At 37.4% G+C, this 20,833-nt stretch overlaps 1 protein-coding gene across 2 annotated transcripts in view; it reads right to left on the reverse strand.

Annotated features, from left to right (window-relative positions):
* Positions 1 to 8,376: 8,376 nt before the first annotated feature.
* Positions 8,377 to 20,833, reverse strand: part of EIF3E (eukaryotic translation initiation factor 3, subunit E) — a 21,261-nt gene continuing 8,804 nt past the window's right edge. For both annotated transcript variants that reach the window (XM_010006474.1, XM_010006473.1), the window contains 7 exons: positions 19,777 to 19,901; positions 18,559 to 18,685; positions 16,415 to 16,516; positions 15,425 to 15,534; positions 9,876 to 9,978; positions 9,623 to 9,757; positions 8,377 to 8,546 (listed from right to left, as the gene is read on the reverse strand). In XM_010006474.1, coding sequence (XP_010004776.1) covers positions 8,508 to 8,546; positions 9,623 to 9,757; positions 9,876 to 9,978; positions 15,425 to 15,534; positions 16,415 to 16,516; positions 18,559 to 18,685; positions 19,777 to 19,901 — 741 coding nt within the window. In that variant the 3' untranslated portion in view covers positions 8,377 to 8,507. The remainder of the gene's footprint in view (positions 8,547 to 9,622; positions 9,758 to 9,875; positions 9,979 to 15,424; positions 15,535 to 16,414; positions 16,517 to 18,558; positions 18,686 to 19,776; positions 19,902 to 20,833) is intronic.

The raw sequence follows: 20,833 nt of genomic DNA on the forward strand, positions 1-20,833 counted from the left end.
AGGGACTGCACATAGTAATTAAAAATGCCCTCCTATCACTGAGGATGCATTGAGCAAGAAACAAGTACCCTACTTAAGAAGATTCGTGTGGAGCGTAGTCAAGGAAGATGCTGAGGTGTAGCTTACTCCCTAGCCCATGCTGCTATGAAACCATAGCTATCCTCTATTTGAACAACTTAATGTATCTTTGTAGAGTTATAAAACTAATTAAAAGTTTTAACTCAGTGATGGTTTTGCTTTTTCTAAAGCATTGTTTGTCCTCACACACAATGAAAATATTGAGGCCTATAGTTTTGCATTTTCATATATTTGAATTTTAGTTTATTTAATCAGAAGTGCATTATACAAGTAGAGAATAACGTTATTTTACTGCCTGACAGTTTGCTGCTCAGTAATGGAAATTAATGTGATTCACAGCTGCTCCTGTTGCCAGCTACCATCCTTCCCAAGGATACTGAACTCATGAATCCATCTGCAGGGAGCTCACAGGTCTCTCCTGTATAGTTTGCTGGCAGCCTAGTCCCAGTACTGAACACCCTGCAAAGCTGTTATACACTGGCCTCAGAGGTCCTTGCTGCATTATTTTGCTCTGAGGAGGTAGGGATCCATTTGTTGCCATCTTCTTTATTTACAAAGACAGTACATACACTAAATCCTCTGCTGACAGCTAAAAAAGGATCAAGCCAAGTCCACTTTCCATCAATGCTGTGCTGTCAGTGCTTTCCACTGACCTCCTTCACTCACTTATTCCTGGTTCTGACTTAAAACAATTCCATCAATGATTTTCGCTGGCAGAGCAGTCTAAGGCCATAAAACCTACTGACGACGTGGAGCAGAGAAGAAGGTCTGTCTTTCCAAGGTACTAGTGGGATTTTGTTTAAATATTTTAATATATAGGTCACAGGCATCTGATTTTGCTTTCCTCTCAGATATTAAAGGTTACACGATTATCAGCCAAATGCAGGGAAAATTAGGAGTTCCTCAAGCCTTTCTTCTACTTGTACATGCTATAAAAGAAGACCATTACCAGAGGCACTGTTCCCCTTTCTACTACCTTCTCCTTTTAATTAAAGTCCTTAAATGGCATTTGCAGGCTTAATTCCTGATGACATTTCTGCAGTAAGGTAACATTTACTGAAACTATTACAAAAATTATTTTAAAAATTCACACAACTTCTCTGAGAATCTTAAATTTATACATTATGCTTGTTTGAAGATAAAACTACAATCTTTGTTTTCTACAAAAGACAGAAAACTTGACAATGTAACATTGTAACTGTTCAACAAATTTACTGAAAACAACTTAGTTCGAAGAGTCCTGCAGCAGGGGAAGTACAATATTTCCCCATCTTCTACCTTTCTTCCCTTTGGGGAAAAAAAAAAAAGGAAGGAAGTTTTAAATGTTCTTCCTCTCTCTCCTTTCCAAAGGCTTCTTTTAGCAGTTGGTACAAATGTTTTTACGAAAGTAAAGCCAAGAGGCACAAAGTGGATCTTATCTTCATGTAATTAATGAGAACAACTGTTCTTGGATGTTCATAAAATACTGCTACTAATGAATGTTCTTCCTCTCTCTCCTTTCCAAAGGCTTCTTTTAGCAGTTGGTACAAATGTTTTTACGAAAGTAAAGCCAAGAGGCACAAAGTGGATCTTATCTTAATGTAATTAATGAGAACAACTGTTCTTGGATGTTCATAAAATACTGCTACTAATGAGATTTCTAAAGCTTAGTCAATGGAAAGTTATGATGGAATTTGCAATTGTTATGCTTGAAGTTTCATGTACTGCCAAACTACTGCACCTCATACTCTGGCCAGCTTCACTCTCCAGCTGAGAACATGTTTTGCCTTCCTGCTTTTGCTCTCCTCTCAATCACAACCTGGTCATTTTGTGAAGACTCCCTAGTTTCACTGTGTGAGAAAAACGGTGTGTTACCCATGGAGATGAGCTCTGCTCAGCACATCTCACCACACAGAAAAGCTGCTTGGCATTCACTGGCTGGGGCAGGGCGCTGCTCTGGCACAGCCACCTGCATCCCAGGAGAGGGCGCGTACTTGGAGATAGATGTAGGTTAAATAGAATGGATGCATAGAACAAAAAAATAGGGAACTATATTCTTACTGGGCCACTGAAAGCCCCCAGTAGATTTACTTCATCAAAGTAAATGATGACCTGGAACCAAAGCCCTTCATGGCCTACCAACACTTTGAATGAGACATTGAACCAAGTGAGATCTACGCGATTTCTGAGAGTGCTTTTAGCAACATTACCCTGTGTAACAGCAGGTGGGCTTCAGAAGACACGTACTCATCTCCAACCATATAACCAACTTTGCTTTGGGTTTTAATTTAAAAAGAGCAAAGTAAATTCTTTCACAACTTCTCCTAGGCAGAAACAATGTCAGGTGACTGACAGAAGTAATACAAGTAAATTATTTTTTTTAAACAAAACCAAACAACTCAACCCTTTCCTCTGAAATCAGAATTTAAAAAACTGGAAACATTACTTACAACGTACTTGCAGCTAATTGAGATATCACCAGTCTATAGTTTGCTCTGAATTTTACACAATTTTTCTGATTTCTGTTTTAAAGAACTGACTAGCAAATGGAAATGTCTCTTCTGGAAAGTGTTATGAATCCTCATTTTCAGTTCCTGTTCTGAAACCTACCCAACTGCATACTTAAGGCAGTGGCTCCAGTGAAAGTGTCCCTGGAAAGGACAAAAAAAGCCTCAACAGAACAGTCACAATCATGTCCTGCTTGTGAACATTAACAGAAGCTTTTGGCCTTTGTGAACTGGACTAAACCCGTTAAGATGTATATATGGTACCTTGTTAGTGCAAGAATGACAAAAAATGCTTTTATGCATTTACAGAAGGTAGTTATAATTCTGAGCTGAAGGTTTCCTTTAAGGTTTACACATGGAAAAATTTCCCAAACTTCAGAACTGTTCCTTTAACTGATGTTTCATTCAATATCTGAGGGAAACCAAGAATTCAAGCAGTGCTACAATCTGCACATACCTTTCCTATGCCTACACACTTGATAAAGGACAGAAGAAAAAAAAAAGGAAAGCTATGATGACACAATATTGTGCTCCTGAGACAATTTTAAAACTCTAAGTAAATTCTTCCTGTCGAAGGAAAAACTACGAGTGGGTCATTCCCCTCTGTTTACAAAAAACATTCCAATTTTATCTCATTTAAAAATTCTTTAATTATTACACAACAGCACTTTTGTGATTGCATTATCAAACATGGCTATTATGCAATCTGGATTGTTCTAAAGTGAGTGTTTTGGAGCTGTAATGATATAGAATCAACCTACAGTTTGCACTTTCTCTTGAGAAAAAAACTTGAGGAACAGTAAGAAACTTAACATGAAGAGCATGCTCAGCCTCAGGAAACTCTGCTCTCCACAGGTAAATTGCTAATTTCATCTCTGATTCAGACTCTTTATCCTCATCATAGGAACCAATCCTATACATAAAGTGAATCCTTCTGCTGTAGACCAGCTTTTTGCATTGGTGTTTAGAGTCAAACAGCAACCTACCTCTGACTGCTTATTTCCACCACTTTGAATTCCATCTCCTAGGCTAGCACAACAGATTTGTCGGTCATAGGAAGAAAGACATAATTAGTAACAACACTTATTATAGCTTAGATCAGATCTTTGAAGGCACAGTTACTCAGCACAAGGGGGTTTGGATGAGTGTTCCATGACAGCAACAACAACTGGCTGAGAAACTGTAGAAGAAGCTACTTGCAGAATCAGAGTGCCTACTGAATTTGCTAATAAGCAAAAATTCATATTTTCTAGAAAAAAGGTTTAAAATTCCAATCATTAGTTAGATCCCCACTCTACACATAACCCAGTTCTAATTTTATTCTTCCACAGTCCTTTATGTAACAGTAGAACACTTCTCCTTGCAAATGCCCTGCACACCTATTGCCTTCTAAATTATGGAGGCATGATTTCTGCCCTTTCTTCTCCCCCCTCTTGTTTTTACAGCTGTGAGCATTATAGGATTAGACTGCAACACAATGAGAAGTTAGATCAAATCACCAGCTGGAAATAATTTCCATTACTCTGCTGTATTGAAGTATATTTTAAAGTAAGCCATTAGTACTCATATTAATACGTGTAACATTAAATAATAAAATCATTTAGACTGGAAAGGACCTCTGGAGCTCATGAAGTCCAACTTGCTGCGCAAGGCAGGCCTGTTAGCGTGGTCAGGTACCTAAGAAGTTGAAAAAGTCCAAAGATAGATTCCATAACCTCCCTAGGTGACTGGTTCCAGTGCTTGATCACCTTCATCTTAAAAAGAACCATTTTTCTTAATCCCCCTTAAATCTAAGGGACTAAGTTCTGCTGTGAATCCTCCCACTGAAGGGACTACCGCAGCAATAAAATCTGGTCTTTGCCTTCTTTTAAGGCTGAGCATTAATCAGTGTCTCCTTGTCTTCTCACCATTTTGGTATCCTTCCACAGGGCTTGCACTAGAGGAAGTGCACGATCTGCCTTGAATTAGGAAGACCACAGCTGGTCACAGTATTCCAGCAGTGTTCTCACAACAAGAATAATCATTTCCATAAACCCACTGGTTCTGCCCTATGCTAATAAAGTCCAGACAGGACACTATGGTTCTGCTATGTGCATATCTCTTTCCACAAAGGCATCTGCCAACTTGTGTTCATCTTGCTTTGCTCTCCACCATATTGCCAAGTCCTGATCTGAGAAGCTGCCTTCTGCTTAGTCCATGGCCTTTGCCTGCACTGCTACATGAGGATATTCCACCCCAGATGCAGGACTTGACACTTGACTCTCTCTGATGATCTTCAAGATGTTCCCATCAGCCAATTCATCCAGCCTGCTGTAGTTTGCCTGAGTTGCAAGTCTGCCCTCCAGCACATGGACTGCTTCCCCCCTAGTTTGTGGTATAGTACACAGTACAAGATTAGACATAAGATAGAAGCCTGCCTTGAAAATTGCTTCTGAAGACAGACATCTGCCATCTTCATGGACAAACCAGGTCCTGTGACAGTTTCCCAGCCATTAAGTGGGAGGGTTGGCGAGTTAAAACATCTTTCCACATGTTGATGAGTTCCAGAACTTCCAGAGCAAAGAGGGAAAGCCAGAGCAGGGTCACCTAGAGTACATCACACAGGAACTCATCCAGGTGGGTTTTGAATGTCTCCAGTGAGGGAGACTCCACAACCTCCCTGGGCAGTCTGTTCCAGTGCTCTGTCACTCTTACAGTAAAAAAATTTTTTCGGATATTCACCTTGAACTTCCTATGCTCCAATTTACACCCATTACCCCTTGTCCTATCACTGGTCATCACTGAGAAAAGCCTAACTCCGTCCCCCTGACACTCACCCCTTACATATTTGTAAACATTGATGAGGTCACCCCTCAGTCTCCTTTTCTCCAAGCTAAAGAGACCCAGCTCCCTCAGCCTTTCCTCATAAGGGAGATGTTCCACTCCCCTAATCATCTTCGTAGCTCTGCGCTGGACTCTTTCGAGCAGTTCCCTGTCCTTTTTGAACTGAGGGGCCCAGAACTGGACACAATACTCCAGATGTGGCCTCACCAATGCAGAATAGAGGGGGAGGAGAACCTCTCTTGACCTACTAACCACACCCTTTCTAATGCACCCCAGGATGCCATTGGCCTTCTTGGCCACAAGGGCACATTGCTGGCTCATGGTCATCCTCCTGTCTACCAGGACCCCCAGGTCTCTTTCACCTACACTACTCTCCAGCAGTTCAGCCCCCAACCTGTACTGGGACATGGTGTTGTTCTTCCCCAAATGTAAAACTCTGCACTTCCCCTTGTTGAATTTCATCATGTTTCTCCCCGCCCAACTCTCCAACCTATCTAAGTCTCTCTGAATGGCAGCACAGCCTTCTGGTGTGTCAGCCACTCCTCCCAGCTTAGTGTCATCAGCAAACTTGCTGAGGGTACATTCTATACCCTCATCCAGGTCGTTGATGAAGATGTTGAACAACACCGGTCCCAGTACCGACCCCTGTGGGACTCCACTAGTCACACACCTCCAACCAGATTCTGCCCCATTGACTACAACTCTCTGACTCCTTCCTTTCAACCAGTTCCTAATCCACCTCACTTCCTGATCACCAAACCCATACCTGATCAACTTTTCTACAAGGATGCTGTGGGAGACGGTGTCAAATGCTTTACTGAAATCAAGATAAACCACATCTACCGCTCTACCATCATCTATCCACCTAGTAATTTCCTCATAGAAGGCTATGAGGTTAGTCAAACATGATTTACCCTTGATAAAACCATGTTGACTGCTCTTGATGACCCCCATGTCCTTGATGTGCCTGGAGATAGTGCCAAGAACAAGTTGTTCCATCACCTTTCCAGGGATGGAGGTGAGGCTGACCGGTCTATAGTTACCCGGGTCCTCCTTCTTGCCCTTCTTGTAGACTGGAGTGACATTTGCTATCCTCCAGTCCTCAGGCACCTCACCTGTTGCCCATGACTTACTGAAGATGATGGAGAGTGGCCTAGCAATGACCTCCGCCAGCTCCCTCAGCACCCTTGGGTGCATTCCATCTGGACCCATTGATTTATGGATGTCCAGATTACTCAACTGATCCCTAACCCAATCCTCATCTACCATGTCAAACTCTTCCTCTATCTTGACTTCTTCTGGGGCTATATGAATCTGGGGCTCATAGGGAGACCCTGCAGGAGTGAAGACAGAGGCAAAGAAGGCATTCAGCACCTCTGCCTTCTTTATATCCTCTGTCACCAGGGCTCCCACCTCATTCCTCAATGGGCCAATATTGCCTCTATTGCTAGTTTTGCTAGCTATGTATTTGAAAAAGCCCTTTCTATTATCCTTAACCTGACTTGCAAGGTTAAGTTCCAAGGAGGCCTTAGCTTTCCTAATTGCCTCCCTACATCCTCTGACAACAGTCCTATATTCCTCCCACGTGACCAGCCCCTCCTTCCATGATCTGTAGATTTTCCTTTTCCACTTAAGTTTGCCCAGTAGTTCCTTCTTTAACCATGCAGGTCTCCTAGCACCCTTACTAGATTTCCTAACCATTGGGACACTCTGATCCTGTGCTTGCAAGAAGTGGTCCTTGAATGTTGACCAGCTATCTTGAGCTCCTTTATTTTCTAGCCCCCTGTCCCATGGGATTTCCCTTAATAGATGATTGAGGAGACCAAAGTTTGCCCTGTGGAAGTCCAGGGTTCTGGTCCTGCTGGGTATTTTGTTCCTTCCACACAGGATCCTGAACTCCACCATCTCATGATCACTGCAGCCAAGGCTGCCATTGACCATCACTGCTTCAACAAGGCCCTCCTTGTTTGTTAGTACAAGATCCAGCAGCACTCCTCTTCTAGTCAGCTTGTTCACCATTTGCATTATGAAGTTATCATCAATGCACTGGAGGAACCTCCTAGACTGTGAAAGGCTGGCTGTGTGAGTCTTCCAGCAGATATCAGGGTAGTTGAAATCTCCCATGAGGACCAGGAATAAGGTAATTAAATCTTCCCCTTGACTTTATATGAAAACCTGTACACAGGGATAGTGTGTCTTCCTTTCCAGTACTCACTTTCACCTTAACTAGTCAGTCACTAACAGAACCCTAAAACAGATCTTGGATTTTGTGGGTTAGAGATTCATGAAATTCTGTAGTGCAAAGGTGCTACAGAATGTAGCCACAGGAATATAAAACAGGCTGAAAAGCCCCCAAAACTTGAAACACTCCTTCAAATTACAATAATTGTACAATATAGGGTTTTGCTGTTTCATGTTTGCATTGTGAATCTGATGAACTTCAGATTTTGAAATAAAAGTTTGAAACCATGCCCAGCTCATTCACCAGATCTTTTAAAATATTCTATTTCCCTCAGAAACAAAGAGCTGTACTCCCAAAAGTGTCAAGATTAAAAATGAGACTTTGAATTTGTTTTCAAGCATGAACACAGGTCTATCCAAATTATGCTGCATGTAGGTTGTGTTAGATCTCATAAAGCTGTAAGCTACACATGCCTCTGCTCTACAAAGCTGCTTCTGTAAGAAACAAATAACATGGAAGAGCAGAAAAAGATTTTGGTTTGGCTAATGTTCAGTGGGGAACCATTTGTTTGTACCATCAGCTTTTAGGGTTTTGTGTGATGTTTGCAGCAGATAATAAATATCTGTAATTCCCTGCTTCCCAAGTCAGACAGCTCTGAGAGCAATAGCATCCTTCAGTATAAACAAATGTAACAGAAATAACATTTTAAATTTTGCAAACTGTGATACAAAATGCTCCAGCACACCATTATGCTTAAAAGGCGCTACAAAACATACTTAAGTACCTATTAAAGTTACAGAGATGCATACTGTTAAAATTAGCCAATTTTATTTATACAACATTAGATGGAACACAATTACCTTTTCTCAAAAAGGTTATATTTTTGTGCTATTTATTCAAATTAAAACTGATTTTTTTTTCCCCTCTGCAGCAGTATTTCAATAGAAGCCAGAGTCTTGAGTAGCCCAGTTAGGTGCCTAGAGAATAAAGAAATAGGTAAGGATAAGCAAAAAATAAATTACTATAGTATCTGTCAGTTACTGCAACTTACAAGAAATTATTGAAAAATGTCTAATATTGGTATTGCCAGGAAGTGGGAATATTGTCCAATAGTGAAGCATACCGTGTAAGTTTAAAGCAAAAATATATGCTGTAATTAAGTTGTACAGCCTGACTCTCCCAAGTTAATAAGTTTCAAAAATGAAAAGCTCCAAAATTTTTAAAAATAAATATAAAAATAATTTGCAAATTACATTTTTTTAGAAGAAATAGTATAATAAATTCCACATGACTGCCCTTTTATGGAACAAGCTAATCCAGCACTACTTGTGCAACTTCCATCAGTATTCTGGTCAAGATCTGAGGAAACTCATTAGAACTTCTAATATTTTAAAAGTTCTTTAATGCGCAGTTTGCTTTATTTATGTATGTATGCCTGGGTCCTTGGTGGACCTCAGTCATACACCTTACACTGTTCTTCTCCCTCACAAAGCTTCTCACATTGTAAAGAGGACAGAGGCAAAACCTGATGATCTTGCCAACTTCCATACTCCACAGGCTCTACTTAAACATCTGGCTACCTTTTCCAGTATTTAATGAATAAGGCTTCACAGTTAGGGTTTTGCAGTATGCTCCTTCCACATTCCAGTCTTACCCATCACTCATTCTTCTCTCAATAATATATATACACACTGATATTTTTTTTTAAGTACAATCCACTTAAAAAAATTAACTATTATAAATGTCATCCTTGAAATCAAGCTCTTTTTAGATGGTGAAGCAGACCACTTAAAAGAAGCAGAAAATCAAATTATGACAGAAACACAAACAAGCTATGCAACACAAAAAAGGAATACCTCGTGGTAACAACAGAGGCAAGAGAAAACAATCACTTTCTAATGCTCCCTATAAAAAAATAAACCTTTTCAAATTAACACCCAGTGCCAGAACTGTAAGTAGGTACATCTGATTAATTAAGAGGTTAAGAATTATACTTAAATATATTTAACAAAAAAAAATAACAGGAATTCAGAAAAATTTAACTTATACCCACCTCAGACCTACCACTCTGATTCAACTTCTTCTCAATGTTCATAGCCAACATTTGACTACGAAAAGACAGGCTTTTGGTCTTTTCAATCACTTGTTGATAAGGTGAGACTGCATTGTTGCCCATGACTACATGGCCCTAAAACACAGGAAAGATACAGCAAATTCAGAAGTCTCTCAGAATGCATATCCCTCTAATTTAATGCTCTGCTTTCATATCTTTCACAATCACCTTACACACACCTACATCATCTTACCAGCTTTGAATCTAATTTGGCATCTAGTCGTGCATTTCGAATCAGATTGACAATCCATCTTTCTGCTTCTTCAGGAGTCATATTTAGTTTATCTGCCAACATACTAAAAGATAACACAAAGGTGAAACAGGATTCTTCTGATGTTGGTGAACACGACTAGAGACTAAGGAACACAAGTTAAATCAACACAATTTCACACAGCCCAAGACCTGTACTCAATAAATACCATGTATCTAGAAAGCATACTTTCATTTGATTGAAATTACTTGAAAACTAACAAATGCACACCTGCACATCTACCACCATCATCGCTGTACACCGGCATGTTGTGAATAAGGAACTCGCATCCTGATAGTATATAATTTAATTCTGAACTACATCTTGCACTTAAAACTTGACCTGCACAATTTTTATATATCCCTATTAAACCTTGCCTACATTAACATTCTTTGGAAAATTGCAAACAGCTGAATTACTTTTATTTTTATTCAATTTCAGCCAACAGTCACAGAAGTTTAGACTAATTACTCCAGGAAAGTGTCTCTCAGTAGCTCATTTAGCAATAAACTTCACTCTGAAGATTCAGGAATAACAGCCATAAAACAGAGTTTGTTATAGAAGATAGGACAGATATACTACACTACAATATTCTGCTATTTCAAGAAAGGATGGTGAGGGATGATGGAGAGAGGAAAATTCTTAGGGAAACAAGCACTCTTGTCCAGAAATAATTCTTCCTGATGGCGTTTCCTGTAGCTTTCCAGCCAACTTCTTTACCTTCCTTCTGGCATTTGGCTCTTACAGTACATTTGTAACACTCATTCTTGCGTCTGTTTTCAAAGTAAGGTAACAAATGTGAGTTAAGGGCTACAGACACAACCAAAAAGATAGCTGGCTACACTGAGTTGCAGGAGAGGTCAATTTCTCACCATTGCACAGCATCTTGCTGAAATATATTTTTCTCCACCTGTGAGAATGATTTCCCTCTTGACTACTATTAGTGTCAAGTGAATACTTTATATAAATTGTTACCTCATCTACTTAGCCAGATTACCTCTACAGTCTTCTTTATACAATCATCTCATCTATATGTTCCATCTCACCTATATGATATATCCTATATGATCATGCTTCTCCCAACTATAAAAGTAAATTACATTTTCTGCCACAGACAAATGTGAAGTGAGATTAATAGAAAAAAACCCAAAACTTAAAATTCTGCTTTTACACTGAACTCACTGCAGTGAAACGACACAGGCAACAAAGTATCTGGAGCTTGGCAAAGCAAGGAAAGCAAAATCCAACAATTGTTGCTACTGCTTTTCTAGAATTGTTAATTTATGGTTGAATTAGCAATTGTATAGAGTTAAGGCAGACAAGTTAAGAAATTAGAATATATAAGGGATATAAATGTGGATTTATCAGTCATCTAGGAAGAATAAGAGGTGTTTCAGTAAGAAGCTACAAATTGCTTTACTACCTTTGGATCAGTGGTATCAAGCAGCTGCCTTGCAAATAACTTTTTGAACCAAAAGAACACGGGGGGGCATGTATGCATGTAAGTGGAATTGTCCCATTTCTTTTATAAGCATCAATAGAATTCAGGTAAGAAAACTCCTCTTCCAGATGACCACAAGAATGGCTACTGCCAGTACACTGGGGATTAAGCAACCACCCTTTGAGATTTGAGTGTGGAAGGTCTACCCTTGGAGATAATCAAGAATCAACTAGACAAGGCCTGAAGTAGGATAATGAAACATTGCAGTGTCTTGCTCAGTTTTATCTGGGTGCACAGGATCAAATCAGATGACTTCCAGAGGTCCTTTCCAACCTACAGCACCTAGACTTTGTTTTTCCTTAACCTAAAGTCCTCATGTACTTGTAGAAAAGGGCACAGACTTCTAGAGAGTTACTCCAAGCCAGAAACTATGAAATGGTTTTTATTACCTACCAGATAAGTCTACTCTTTCCTACCAAGTTTAAATTTTATTAGCTCATCTTCTCCAGGTGGAATCTTTTTTAAATCAAAATTTTATAGGAAGATATAGCATATATGTAGCTACATGACAGAAACAGCACACACAGTACAGGTATTTTGAAAAAAACTTATAAATAATAGAATGAGAATAATGAGGCAAATAGGGATATAAAAACCTATTTAAACTGAACTTGTAGCTTTGACTTATACTGATTTAAAATTTTAAATTAAATATGAAATAACTAAAGTTATCAACTAAAAACTGTATTAGTTAAGGTACCTGAACTAAAAAACCTAAAGTTTCATAACACCTTTGAACCAAAAGATGACCTTATCTCAGCACTTGAGGCAACTGAATTCTATTTTAGGACCACTGAAGCAGCCAGCACCATCCAAAGTGCCTGGATGTATGTAACATGGAGGAGGTAGTTGCCTGCTAAAGCAAAACATACAGCTAAAAAAGCATTCTCCCTTCTTCCAGAGCAAATGCACGTAAGACCTACCCTGATTACAATGATGTAACAGCCAATACTATTTTCTTACTGTACTGTTAAAACAGATAACTAATACTCTCAAGAGATGCAAACTCCAGCTTAGCCACCATACATATATACCAGTTCAAGTAACAATTACAAATTCAGATTTACAAATACATATTAACACATCACCAAGGAAAAGAAGCTAGAAAAGCTGTATTCTACACTACCACTGTTTATAAAGATTTTCAGCATAATAAAAAATACATTATAATATTTTTATTAATGTTTTAGAGAATACTATTAGAATACTATTCAGAGTCTAGAGAGTCTAGAGTCTTGGGAATACTATTTAGAGTCTACTATTTCAAGCTGCTTTGATATGGTAGCTTTCCAGATAGTTTCAAATACAGTTTTTTAAAATTATTTCTGTCCCTGTTTTATAATGAGATTCATTTAATTGAGGCATGCTAGAGCAAATGCTATTTAACTTTTCCTTTGTGTAAAAGGCAAGTTTACTGAATTCCACACATCATCATGTATAAACAAGCATATCTTGTACTGTATACAAACAAGGAACATGGAAAAGAAGAATGAAGTATACTCAGCTCTTCCATTAGCTACAGGCATATCAACATAACCTAAATACATTCTGAATTAGTTTAATCTATTCCTCCCTATTAAACATATTTCAAACAGTAAACTAACTGCAGGATGATTTGGGATGCATAAATTCTAAACTACAACTGATAAAACAACTACGTCCTTTGGAAAAATGTCAGCTGCCTAATAGACATAAGCAGTTAAAAAAATTAAATGAGCCCTTTATTTTCAATTTAATACAAGGAAAAGCAAGTTTCATTCTAATTGTTTTCAATTTTTTTCTGAATAATTAAATAGAATTTATCAAACACTGTGGTACAACCAACTAGTTTTCAACTCCAAGAGTAGCAGTGGAAATCACATACAGACAAAGAAATTCAAGACCTATGCCCCAGCCCAAGAGCATTTTGACTGGCTAAATTCTGCAAAAAGTCTGAAATGCATTAAGAAATACTTACGCACCACACTTCAAAAGCCCAAATCTAATGATTGTTACAGCTCACAGAAACTTAAGGCTTATGCACATAATTTAAAATACAACGACCTACCATACCAAAGAGAATCTTATTAGTGATAACTGATTCTGCATGGGATTACCTGAATTGATACATGGTAGGAATATCCATGTCAATCTGAAATATATGTCTCAACTCAAATTTTATCACTTGCCTCAAAACATACCACAATGCTCATAATGACACTGATACCTATATTTATAAGTCCTTTACAAGTAACAAGGAGAGCCAACAACAACATTTTATATCACACTTGAAGTTAAAATACCACACATGGCACAAAAATTATGAACTGTGATGATAAATAAATGGCAGCCACCTACAAAAGACCTTGATTTGTTAAAGAAAACTTGCTACTTTTGTAGTAATGAATCAGTGGTATGTTTATCTTTGTCTTTTGACAGAGACTTGAAGCATACTTAAGATGTATGCTCCAAACTCCCCTGCTCATTGATCAGTTAGATCAGAGAAGGAGATCTCTCAGAAAGACGCCTAGTCTTTAATTAAAAACCTTAAACATCTAGTTTCATTTAAAACTTGTGCTTGAATAAAGCACTAAAAATTTCCAGGAAATATCAAGACCCTACGGGGTTTTTTACATTCCCAAGGAATTCCCTAAGAACTTTATTTTAATTCTTTTCCTCCTACTTATTCAAAACCCCTTTATCCCTCAATTTGCAGTATTCTGCTTAAAGTTATTTTAGAGAAAGTATTAGCCTCCTTTTAAAAATGAATTTTAAGTATGGAAGTTTTGTTAGGTTTTGTCCAGTTTACTATTACGCTTATGCTTAAAACACAATATACCACAGTCAATTAAAACATTCAAATTCCTTGTTTGACTCTTACATAGAACTCAATGACTATTTTAAGCTGATATAAAGGATAAAAAGCCCTTTAATTCCAAATGCACTGAGGACTAGTGTGTCATAAAGACAACAGATTAAAAGCAGGATGAATCTCTGTCCTTTCTCCAGCTATATCTATCCATGGAAAAGGTAATCATTTCAGTAAGCTTGCAAAACTCTAAAACAATTTTCTATCAAGTCCTTTTCTTTTGACATCAAGCAGTGATAAATTGCTCCCTCAGAGGACCAGATTCACACATTTGCTCTGGATTAAAGCTGGTGACAAGTCTCCATTGAGCTGGACACATTTAACAGCTTTGCTTCCTGCTGTCTCAAGGATCTCTGCACTGTTTTCTACCACTCCAATTTTTATACCTTCAGAGTTCTTAATTTCAATTTTTTTCCTTTTTAAATTTAAGGAATGTGGAAAGATGGAGAACGGGGGCAAAGATCAAGTAGAAAAGGATCTCTATCATGCATAACATCTTCCTGCTTAGTTTCTACAACAGAGGCAGAGCTGATCCAAAAGTCTGCTTTTACAAAATTAATTTGAGTAAATAACAGACATCCTTGCTAATACAAATAATTTTCTTGTAACCAAATCATTTCCTTTATGCCACAGGGAGTAAGGACTATTGTTTTCTATTTAATTCAAAAAGCAATACAGTTCTAGTAATTTTCAAATAACGTAACTGTAAAACAGACATAGGTATCTGCACCTACCAAATATAAATATATTTAAGCAATTGCTGTATTTGCATTCTATAGCCATGCGTGGAATTGAGCTCCAAATTAAGACACCTGGACTTAGGTGACACTGGCTATCAAAGTTCCCATTAAATTCTGTAGAGATCTAACTTGACACCATGAGAAAGTTTCAGTCTGAAAGGACTGTTTGTCTGGGGATTGGTAGAGAGACATTGTTTTAAAATAACTACAAGAATTCAACTTTCAAATATGATTGTTGGAATTTATTACATTATAGCCAAAAAAACCAGAAAGACAACTATCCAATTAAATTTTAGATTTTCATTTCTTCCAATGACTGAATATTTTAATTCTGAGGTTTGCACTGTCAAACTGTCATCCATGACTGATTTTTCTGAACCATCATATTAAGAAGTTATCTTACCCAATGCTGATACACTGATGGATGCGACAAAAAGTCTCAAATATAAAGAGACGTGCATTCTCAATGAAGTCCTCAAGGCATGCCACCAAGAAGAAATCATTCACAAGCACCTGCAAGTGCAAGGACAAAGGGAGCACTAAGAATGTGGAAGATAAACTTACTGGTAGACTCTGTTAACAGGCATGATCAGTGAACATTCCATCTAAAGACAGTTCTTGGGACATCCTAAGATATGCAGAAAAAGCTACAGATTTAGCAGAAATTTTCATTTTTCTGCAGATTGCTAAATTAAAATTACATACTACCATGATCACTGAGGTCTGACTCGAGAGCACTGTCTACTACCGTCATAACTCTACTGAAGATCCCTCCAACACAAAATTTAACTAAGATTACAGGACCACCAGTCCTATGCAGTGAAGATGATTATCGGCCTTTTGATTTACCCAATCAGGTGACAAGATAATTATTAGCCTTCTAATTAGGTGACTGATACTAATAAAAGTCAAGCCAGAGGCTGTAAGAATTGGTCCTAATCTTCAGCTATTAGAAATACTAACTTCTACACCAATCAACCAAAGTGTTACATATCTTTAACTATTCATAGCAGATGAAAAAAGTTCTCCAAGAATACCTAACTTCCCTAATGTTATTTCACACTACTTTTCACCATTGCAATCCCAAGATGCAGTATGTTTCACAACCAAAAGGCAAATCCAAGCTTTCCTTCAAGCACTTCTCAAACACTAATGGAAAAGCTGAAACTCAGCCAAATGCATTATTACCTATTCATTTCTCATTTTAGAACACCTTAAGTATAATTTTAAAGCTATATCCTTATTGGTAAGTCTTGTGTTACAAAATTAATTCTCAAAAAACTCCATAGCAACCCAAACTATCTAAAAGCTCATTAGAAAATATTATCTGGTCATTGTGAACTTTAGAGATCGTCACTTATGGGAAAAGTCTTATAAATGTTATAAATCTTACTGTTTCACACTCTCTCAACTTCTTCTGTGCACCATCAAAATCAAAATTAACATATAAGCATTCCACAAATTCTGTGATAGGGTCCCTGTATGTGTAGGACTCCTGTCAAAAAAAATGAGGAAGAATATTAGAAATCAAGACCACAAGATCACTCAAGTATTCCTTATATTCTTCAAACAAGATTTAATACTGGAAACAAGTCCATACATAATTTTAAATAAAATATTGCCTTAAAGTCCCAATTACCCTTCTAGAAGCTGAATAATTATGCTCTTTCCCCACTCCCCCTAGTCATATGGTTAAGCAACCAGAAGTGCAGTTGCACCTTCAGCATTTGGTGCTGCAATCTTTGGGTTAGAAAACTGAAGCTAGAGCTGTTTCTCTATCAGACTTCCAAATTTCTTAAGATATTGTAGAACAGATATTCATCCTAAATATTATCCTAAATATATTCTTCAGGCTGAGGGAGTTGGGGCTGTTCAGCTTGGAGAAAAAGGCCGCTTCAGGGAGACCTTACAGCATCCTTCCAGTACCTGAAGGGGGTTTACAGGAAAGCTGGGGAGGGGTTTTTCACCAGAGAAGGCAGTGATAGGGCAAGGTGTAATGGTTTTAAAATGAAAGAGGGAAGATTCAGGTTAGACTTCAGGAAGAAATTCTTCGCCATGAGGGTAAGTAAGGCACTGGAATGTGTTCCCCAGGGAGGTTGTGTAAGGCCAGGCTGGATGAGGCCTTGTGCCACCTGGTCTAGTGTGAGGTGCCCCTGCTCATAGCAGGGAGGTTGGAACCTGATTATCTCTGAGGTCCCTTCCAACCTTCACCATTCTATGATTCTACAAATACTGATTTCAAAGGCTAGTCCAACATCAAATCCTTTATACTTCAAACTGAATGATCATTTGATTAACATTGATAACATATTAACAAAAATAACGCCACTTTTATACAAAATGCTTTAATTTATTCTGGCATTACAATAATTACTCAACTTTAACTTCAAGGCAGGAACATTGCTAGATCTACATACATACGTGTAAATTAAGACATACTTAAAACATCCTCTGATAGGTACCTAATGCACATTTTAAGACAGTTTAACTCAGTATCAGTCTGCAGTAGCATTAAATACCTGCAGATTTATGGAATTACTAAGAGAGAATTCCATCAAAGTTGTTTTTCCATCCATGAACAACTGTATTTACAGTCTCATTAGATTTAAAATTCAATTTTACAGGTAAAGGTTTTTTACATCAAAATTGTACTTGTTAACCATGTAATTAACATCCACTATGTAAAACAGTCTTTGATCAATCACTTTTTAAAATTAACTGAAATGAACAACAAACTGTTTACTTAACAACTCAATACTTGCAAAGGTTTGGAAGTATATGCAATCTAGTAGAGCTATCAGCTTATCATATAACATGTGACAAATCAATTCATCCAATGCTTTCTCTCTTATGTAGACCTGTCGCTAGTTACTCTGTCTGAGCTGCTTTCAAATCTATAAAACTTCCACCACTCCATGATCTAATATAATGAACCATACGGAGTAGGACTAAGAAAAAAAACCTCTCATCAGGTATTTCATAACCAAAGCAGCCAGAGCTGATATTTCAATAAGATCGGGTTTTTTTCATACAAATTATACAAGATAAAAAGAAAGCAAAAGAAGTTGTAAAATGTTAGTTTACCTCAAATGTTAGAAATTCCTATTACATTAGAAGTTAAATGCTAAAGTAAGGTTTTAGCTTAAGATAAAAGATGTCTTTTACACTTGAGCTGGTCTATGGCTTTGTATGCTACTTCTTTCATGAACACTAAAGCTTAAGCACAGATTAAGATACACTTAAAATTTGATCTTTGTATTGATCCTGCTTTGAACAGGTACTTACACCAATACTTGAAGTGGATGTAACTGATTGTCGCCTGTAGCAACTGTGCTGTCATGTATGTATCAATTTGAAGTATTTTAATTACTTTGTCCTTCTACTGACTGACATGCATTTTACTTCACAATGAAAAATAAGTTTAACAAGAGAAACTGAACACCAAAATAAGTAATCCTAAACCAGGCATATTATTAAAAGAAAATTACGAAATCTCAGTTAAAAAGGTCAGAAAATATCAGTTATTTCAGTCCTTACCTGCTGAATAACTTTGACTAGATCTTTCAGCACTTGTCTACGTTTTCGAACATCCTTATTTGTTATGACTGCAGTAGTCAGATATCTGAGGATATGTGGGCACATTGTCTGAATTGCATTGAGATACCTAGAAAAAATATCCAAATAAAGCTCAGATAATGCCATTTTGCATCACAACAGCATTCACAAGAAATAGTTTATGCAACTTTTATGCAATATGAAATCAAAACTTATGACTGGCCAGTTATTAAATATGGAAGCTTTATTTTTGTTACTTTTGTGATAATCTTTTTCAAAAAGAGAGAGGAGGGAGGAAAGCAAGAGGAAGAGAAGCCAGCAGTGCACTAGGAATGCACTAGGAAGAGAAAAGGGGCTACCACTACAGGAGAGTTCACTTGCTAAGTTCATGTCAATGCTGGCTCAAGCTGGCAGCTATGTTGATATTACAAGGGAAGTTGGCACAGGCACACAAGCAGAAGAAGCCATTTTTCTCAGTCGTCCCAGCCTGCAGCTTTCCTGTTCAACTCTCCAATAAATTATCATATATTTACAAGTGAGAAGTATAAATTAGAACAAAAAGGCAAAACAAGATATACACTATGAAAACAAACAACACAAGAGCCCACCACAAATTACCAGTATACTGGAATCATCATGGAAAAAGCTAAACTAATTTCCTTGAGGATTATCCTCCTATTCTAATACATTAGATCTAACCAGGTACTAGAAGAAGAAAACTTTTAACTGATTTATTTCTTAGAAGCTGTTCTAGACTCCCAGTTCTACATATAGTAAGTCAGTTACCTCTCACAAATGGCTACAGTGTTTTAATTTTAATTTTTATTCTTCTCAGATTTTCCTTAAGAACCTTTCTTAGATAGGTTTCCTAAAATCAAAATAAAACAATACCCTCCCCTATGGCCTAAAAGATGTGGTAGCAGTCAGTAAACTAGCAAAACCAGTTATTTCATCCTCCCAAGCAGAAGGAAAAAAGAGCCAGCTCTTCCTACTTCACTACCTTTTCCTTAAAGAAGTATAATAATCAAGAAAAGCAGATGATACAAAAAAGGCTTGGAAAAAAGTATTCAAAGTATTAATACCTGTAGAATCTCCAAAATAATTTCAGGTTTTGGGCTGAAAAATATTCTATAAGCTGGCATATCTATAATCTGCCTTCATTTTGATTTAAAGGCCCCAACATAAGAAAACAAAACTTACTGTGGTTGATAGAGAAACAGGTCGATGATATTGTCCCTCCCTTTAGGATGATTAAAAAAGACAAACAAAGACCAGTGGATGAGCCACGTTCTTTGCTGAAGAGACTGCAGTGGAGAGCTGACAGACTGAAAAAAAAGTGATATCAGTTTAAGTCAAATAAAACAGAGTTCATATGAATACTGGTGCATAAAACCTCTAATGATTCAAAAATTTGTGATTTCTCCACTGGCTCCCTTTAGCCCTTTATCACTCTCAGGCCAAGTTCGACCTCCAGCATTTCAACCTGTCATCTGTTAAAGATAAATATGCTGAAAGTTATACCCATGTAAAGTTTTCCAATATCACATTCCAAATTGTTTGCTGAAATTTGTATTGTTATGACAAGAGTGCATTTTAGTTCTCCAAAGACCACCATACTAGAATAAGTTATTACTTCCTTTTTTAATGATGAATTTTGCTTCTTGTATTCCCTCTTCAGATGCGACCCAAGGAACTACTTTGCTTTCCCAGCTTTTCAGTTTTTCTTCCTTTCTAAAACCTCAGAAGAGCTCACAAGAGCCATACACTCTCAGACAACCATAAAATGCCACAATCACTTTCAGACAAGAAGAAAATAACTGTCTTCATTTAAACCAGCTGCTACTAAATAAGGATTAAATTCTAAGTATCTCTATTAGCTTCAAATTTCAGCAGCATGTAAAAGAGGTTGCAAAGCAACATGTTGAAAATGAACTGACATAACAAACAATAACCCCAAAGAGCATAACAATACTAAAATTCTATCCTAAAAAAAAGTGAAGCCTAATGAATAAGTCAAATTTAATAGTCTATTATAAACATATGGGTTCACAAAAATTAAATAAATTTGTTACCTGTGTTGCAGATAACCAATGTTAAAGAATTGCTCTGGGAAACAAAAAAAAAACACAACAAACCTCCCAAAAAACCCCAGAACACACCAAACATTTTTGAGACTGGTTGAGTAAAACTGTCTTATTTCAGATAGGGCCATTGAAGCTCCATGAAGACTGACAGGTCCTTCTTCTGAATTAGTATT

Source organism: Chaetura pelagica, unplaced genomic scaffold (assembly GCF_000747805.2).
Source record: "Chaetura pelagica isolate M959 unplaced genomic scaffold, ChaPel_1.0 scaffold76, whole genome shotgun sequence".
NCBI lineage: Eukaryota > Metazoa > Chordata > Aves > Apodiformes > Apodidae > Chaetura > Chaetura pelagica.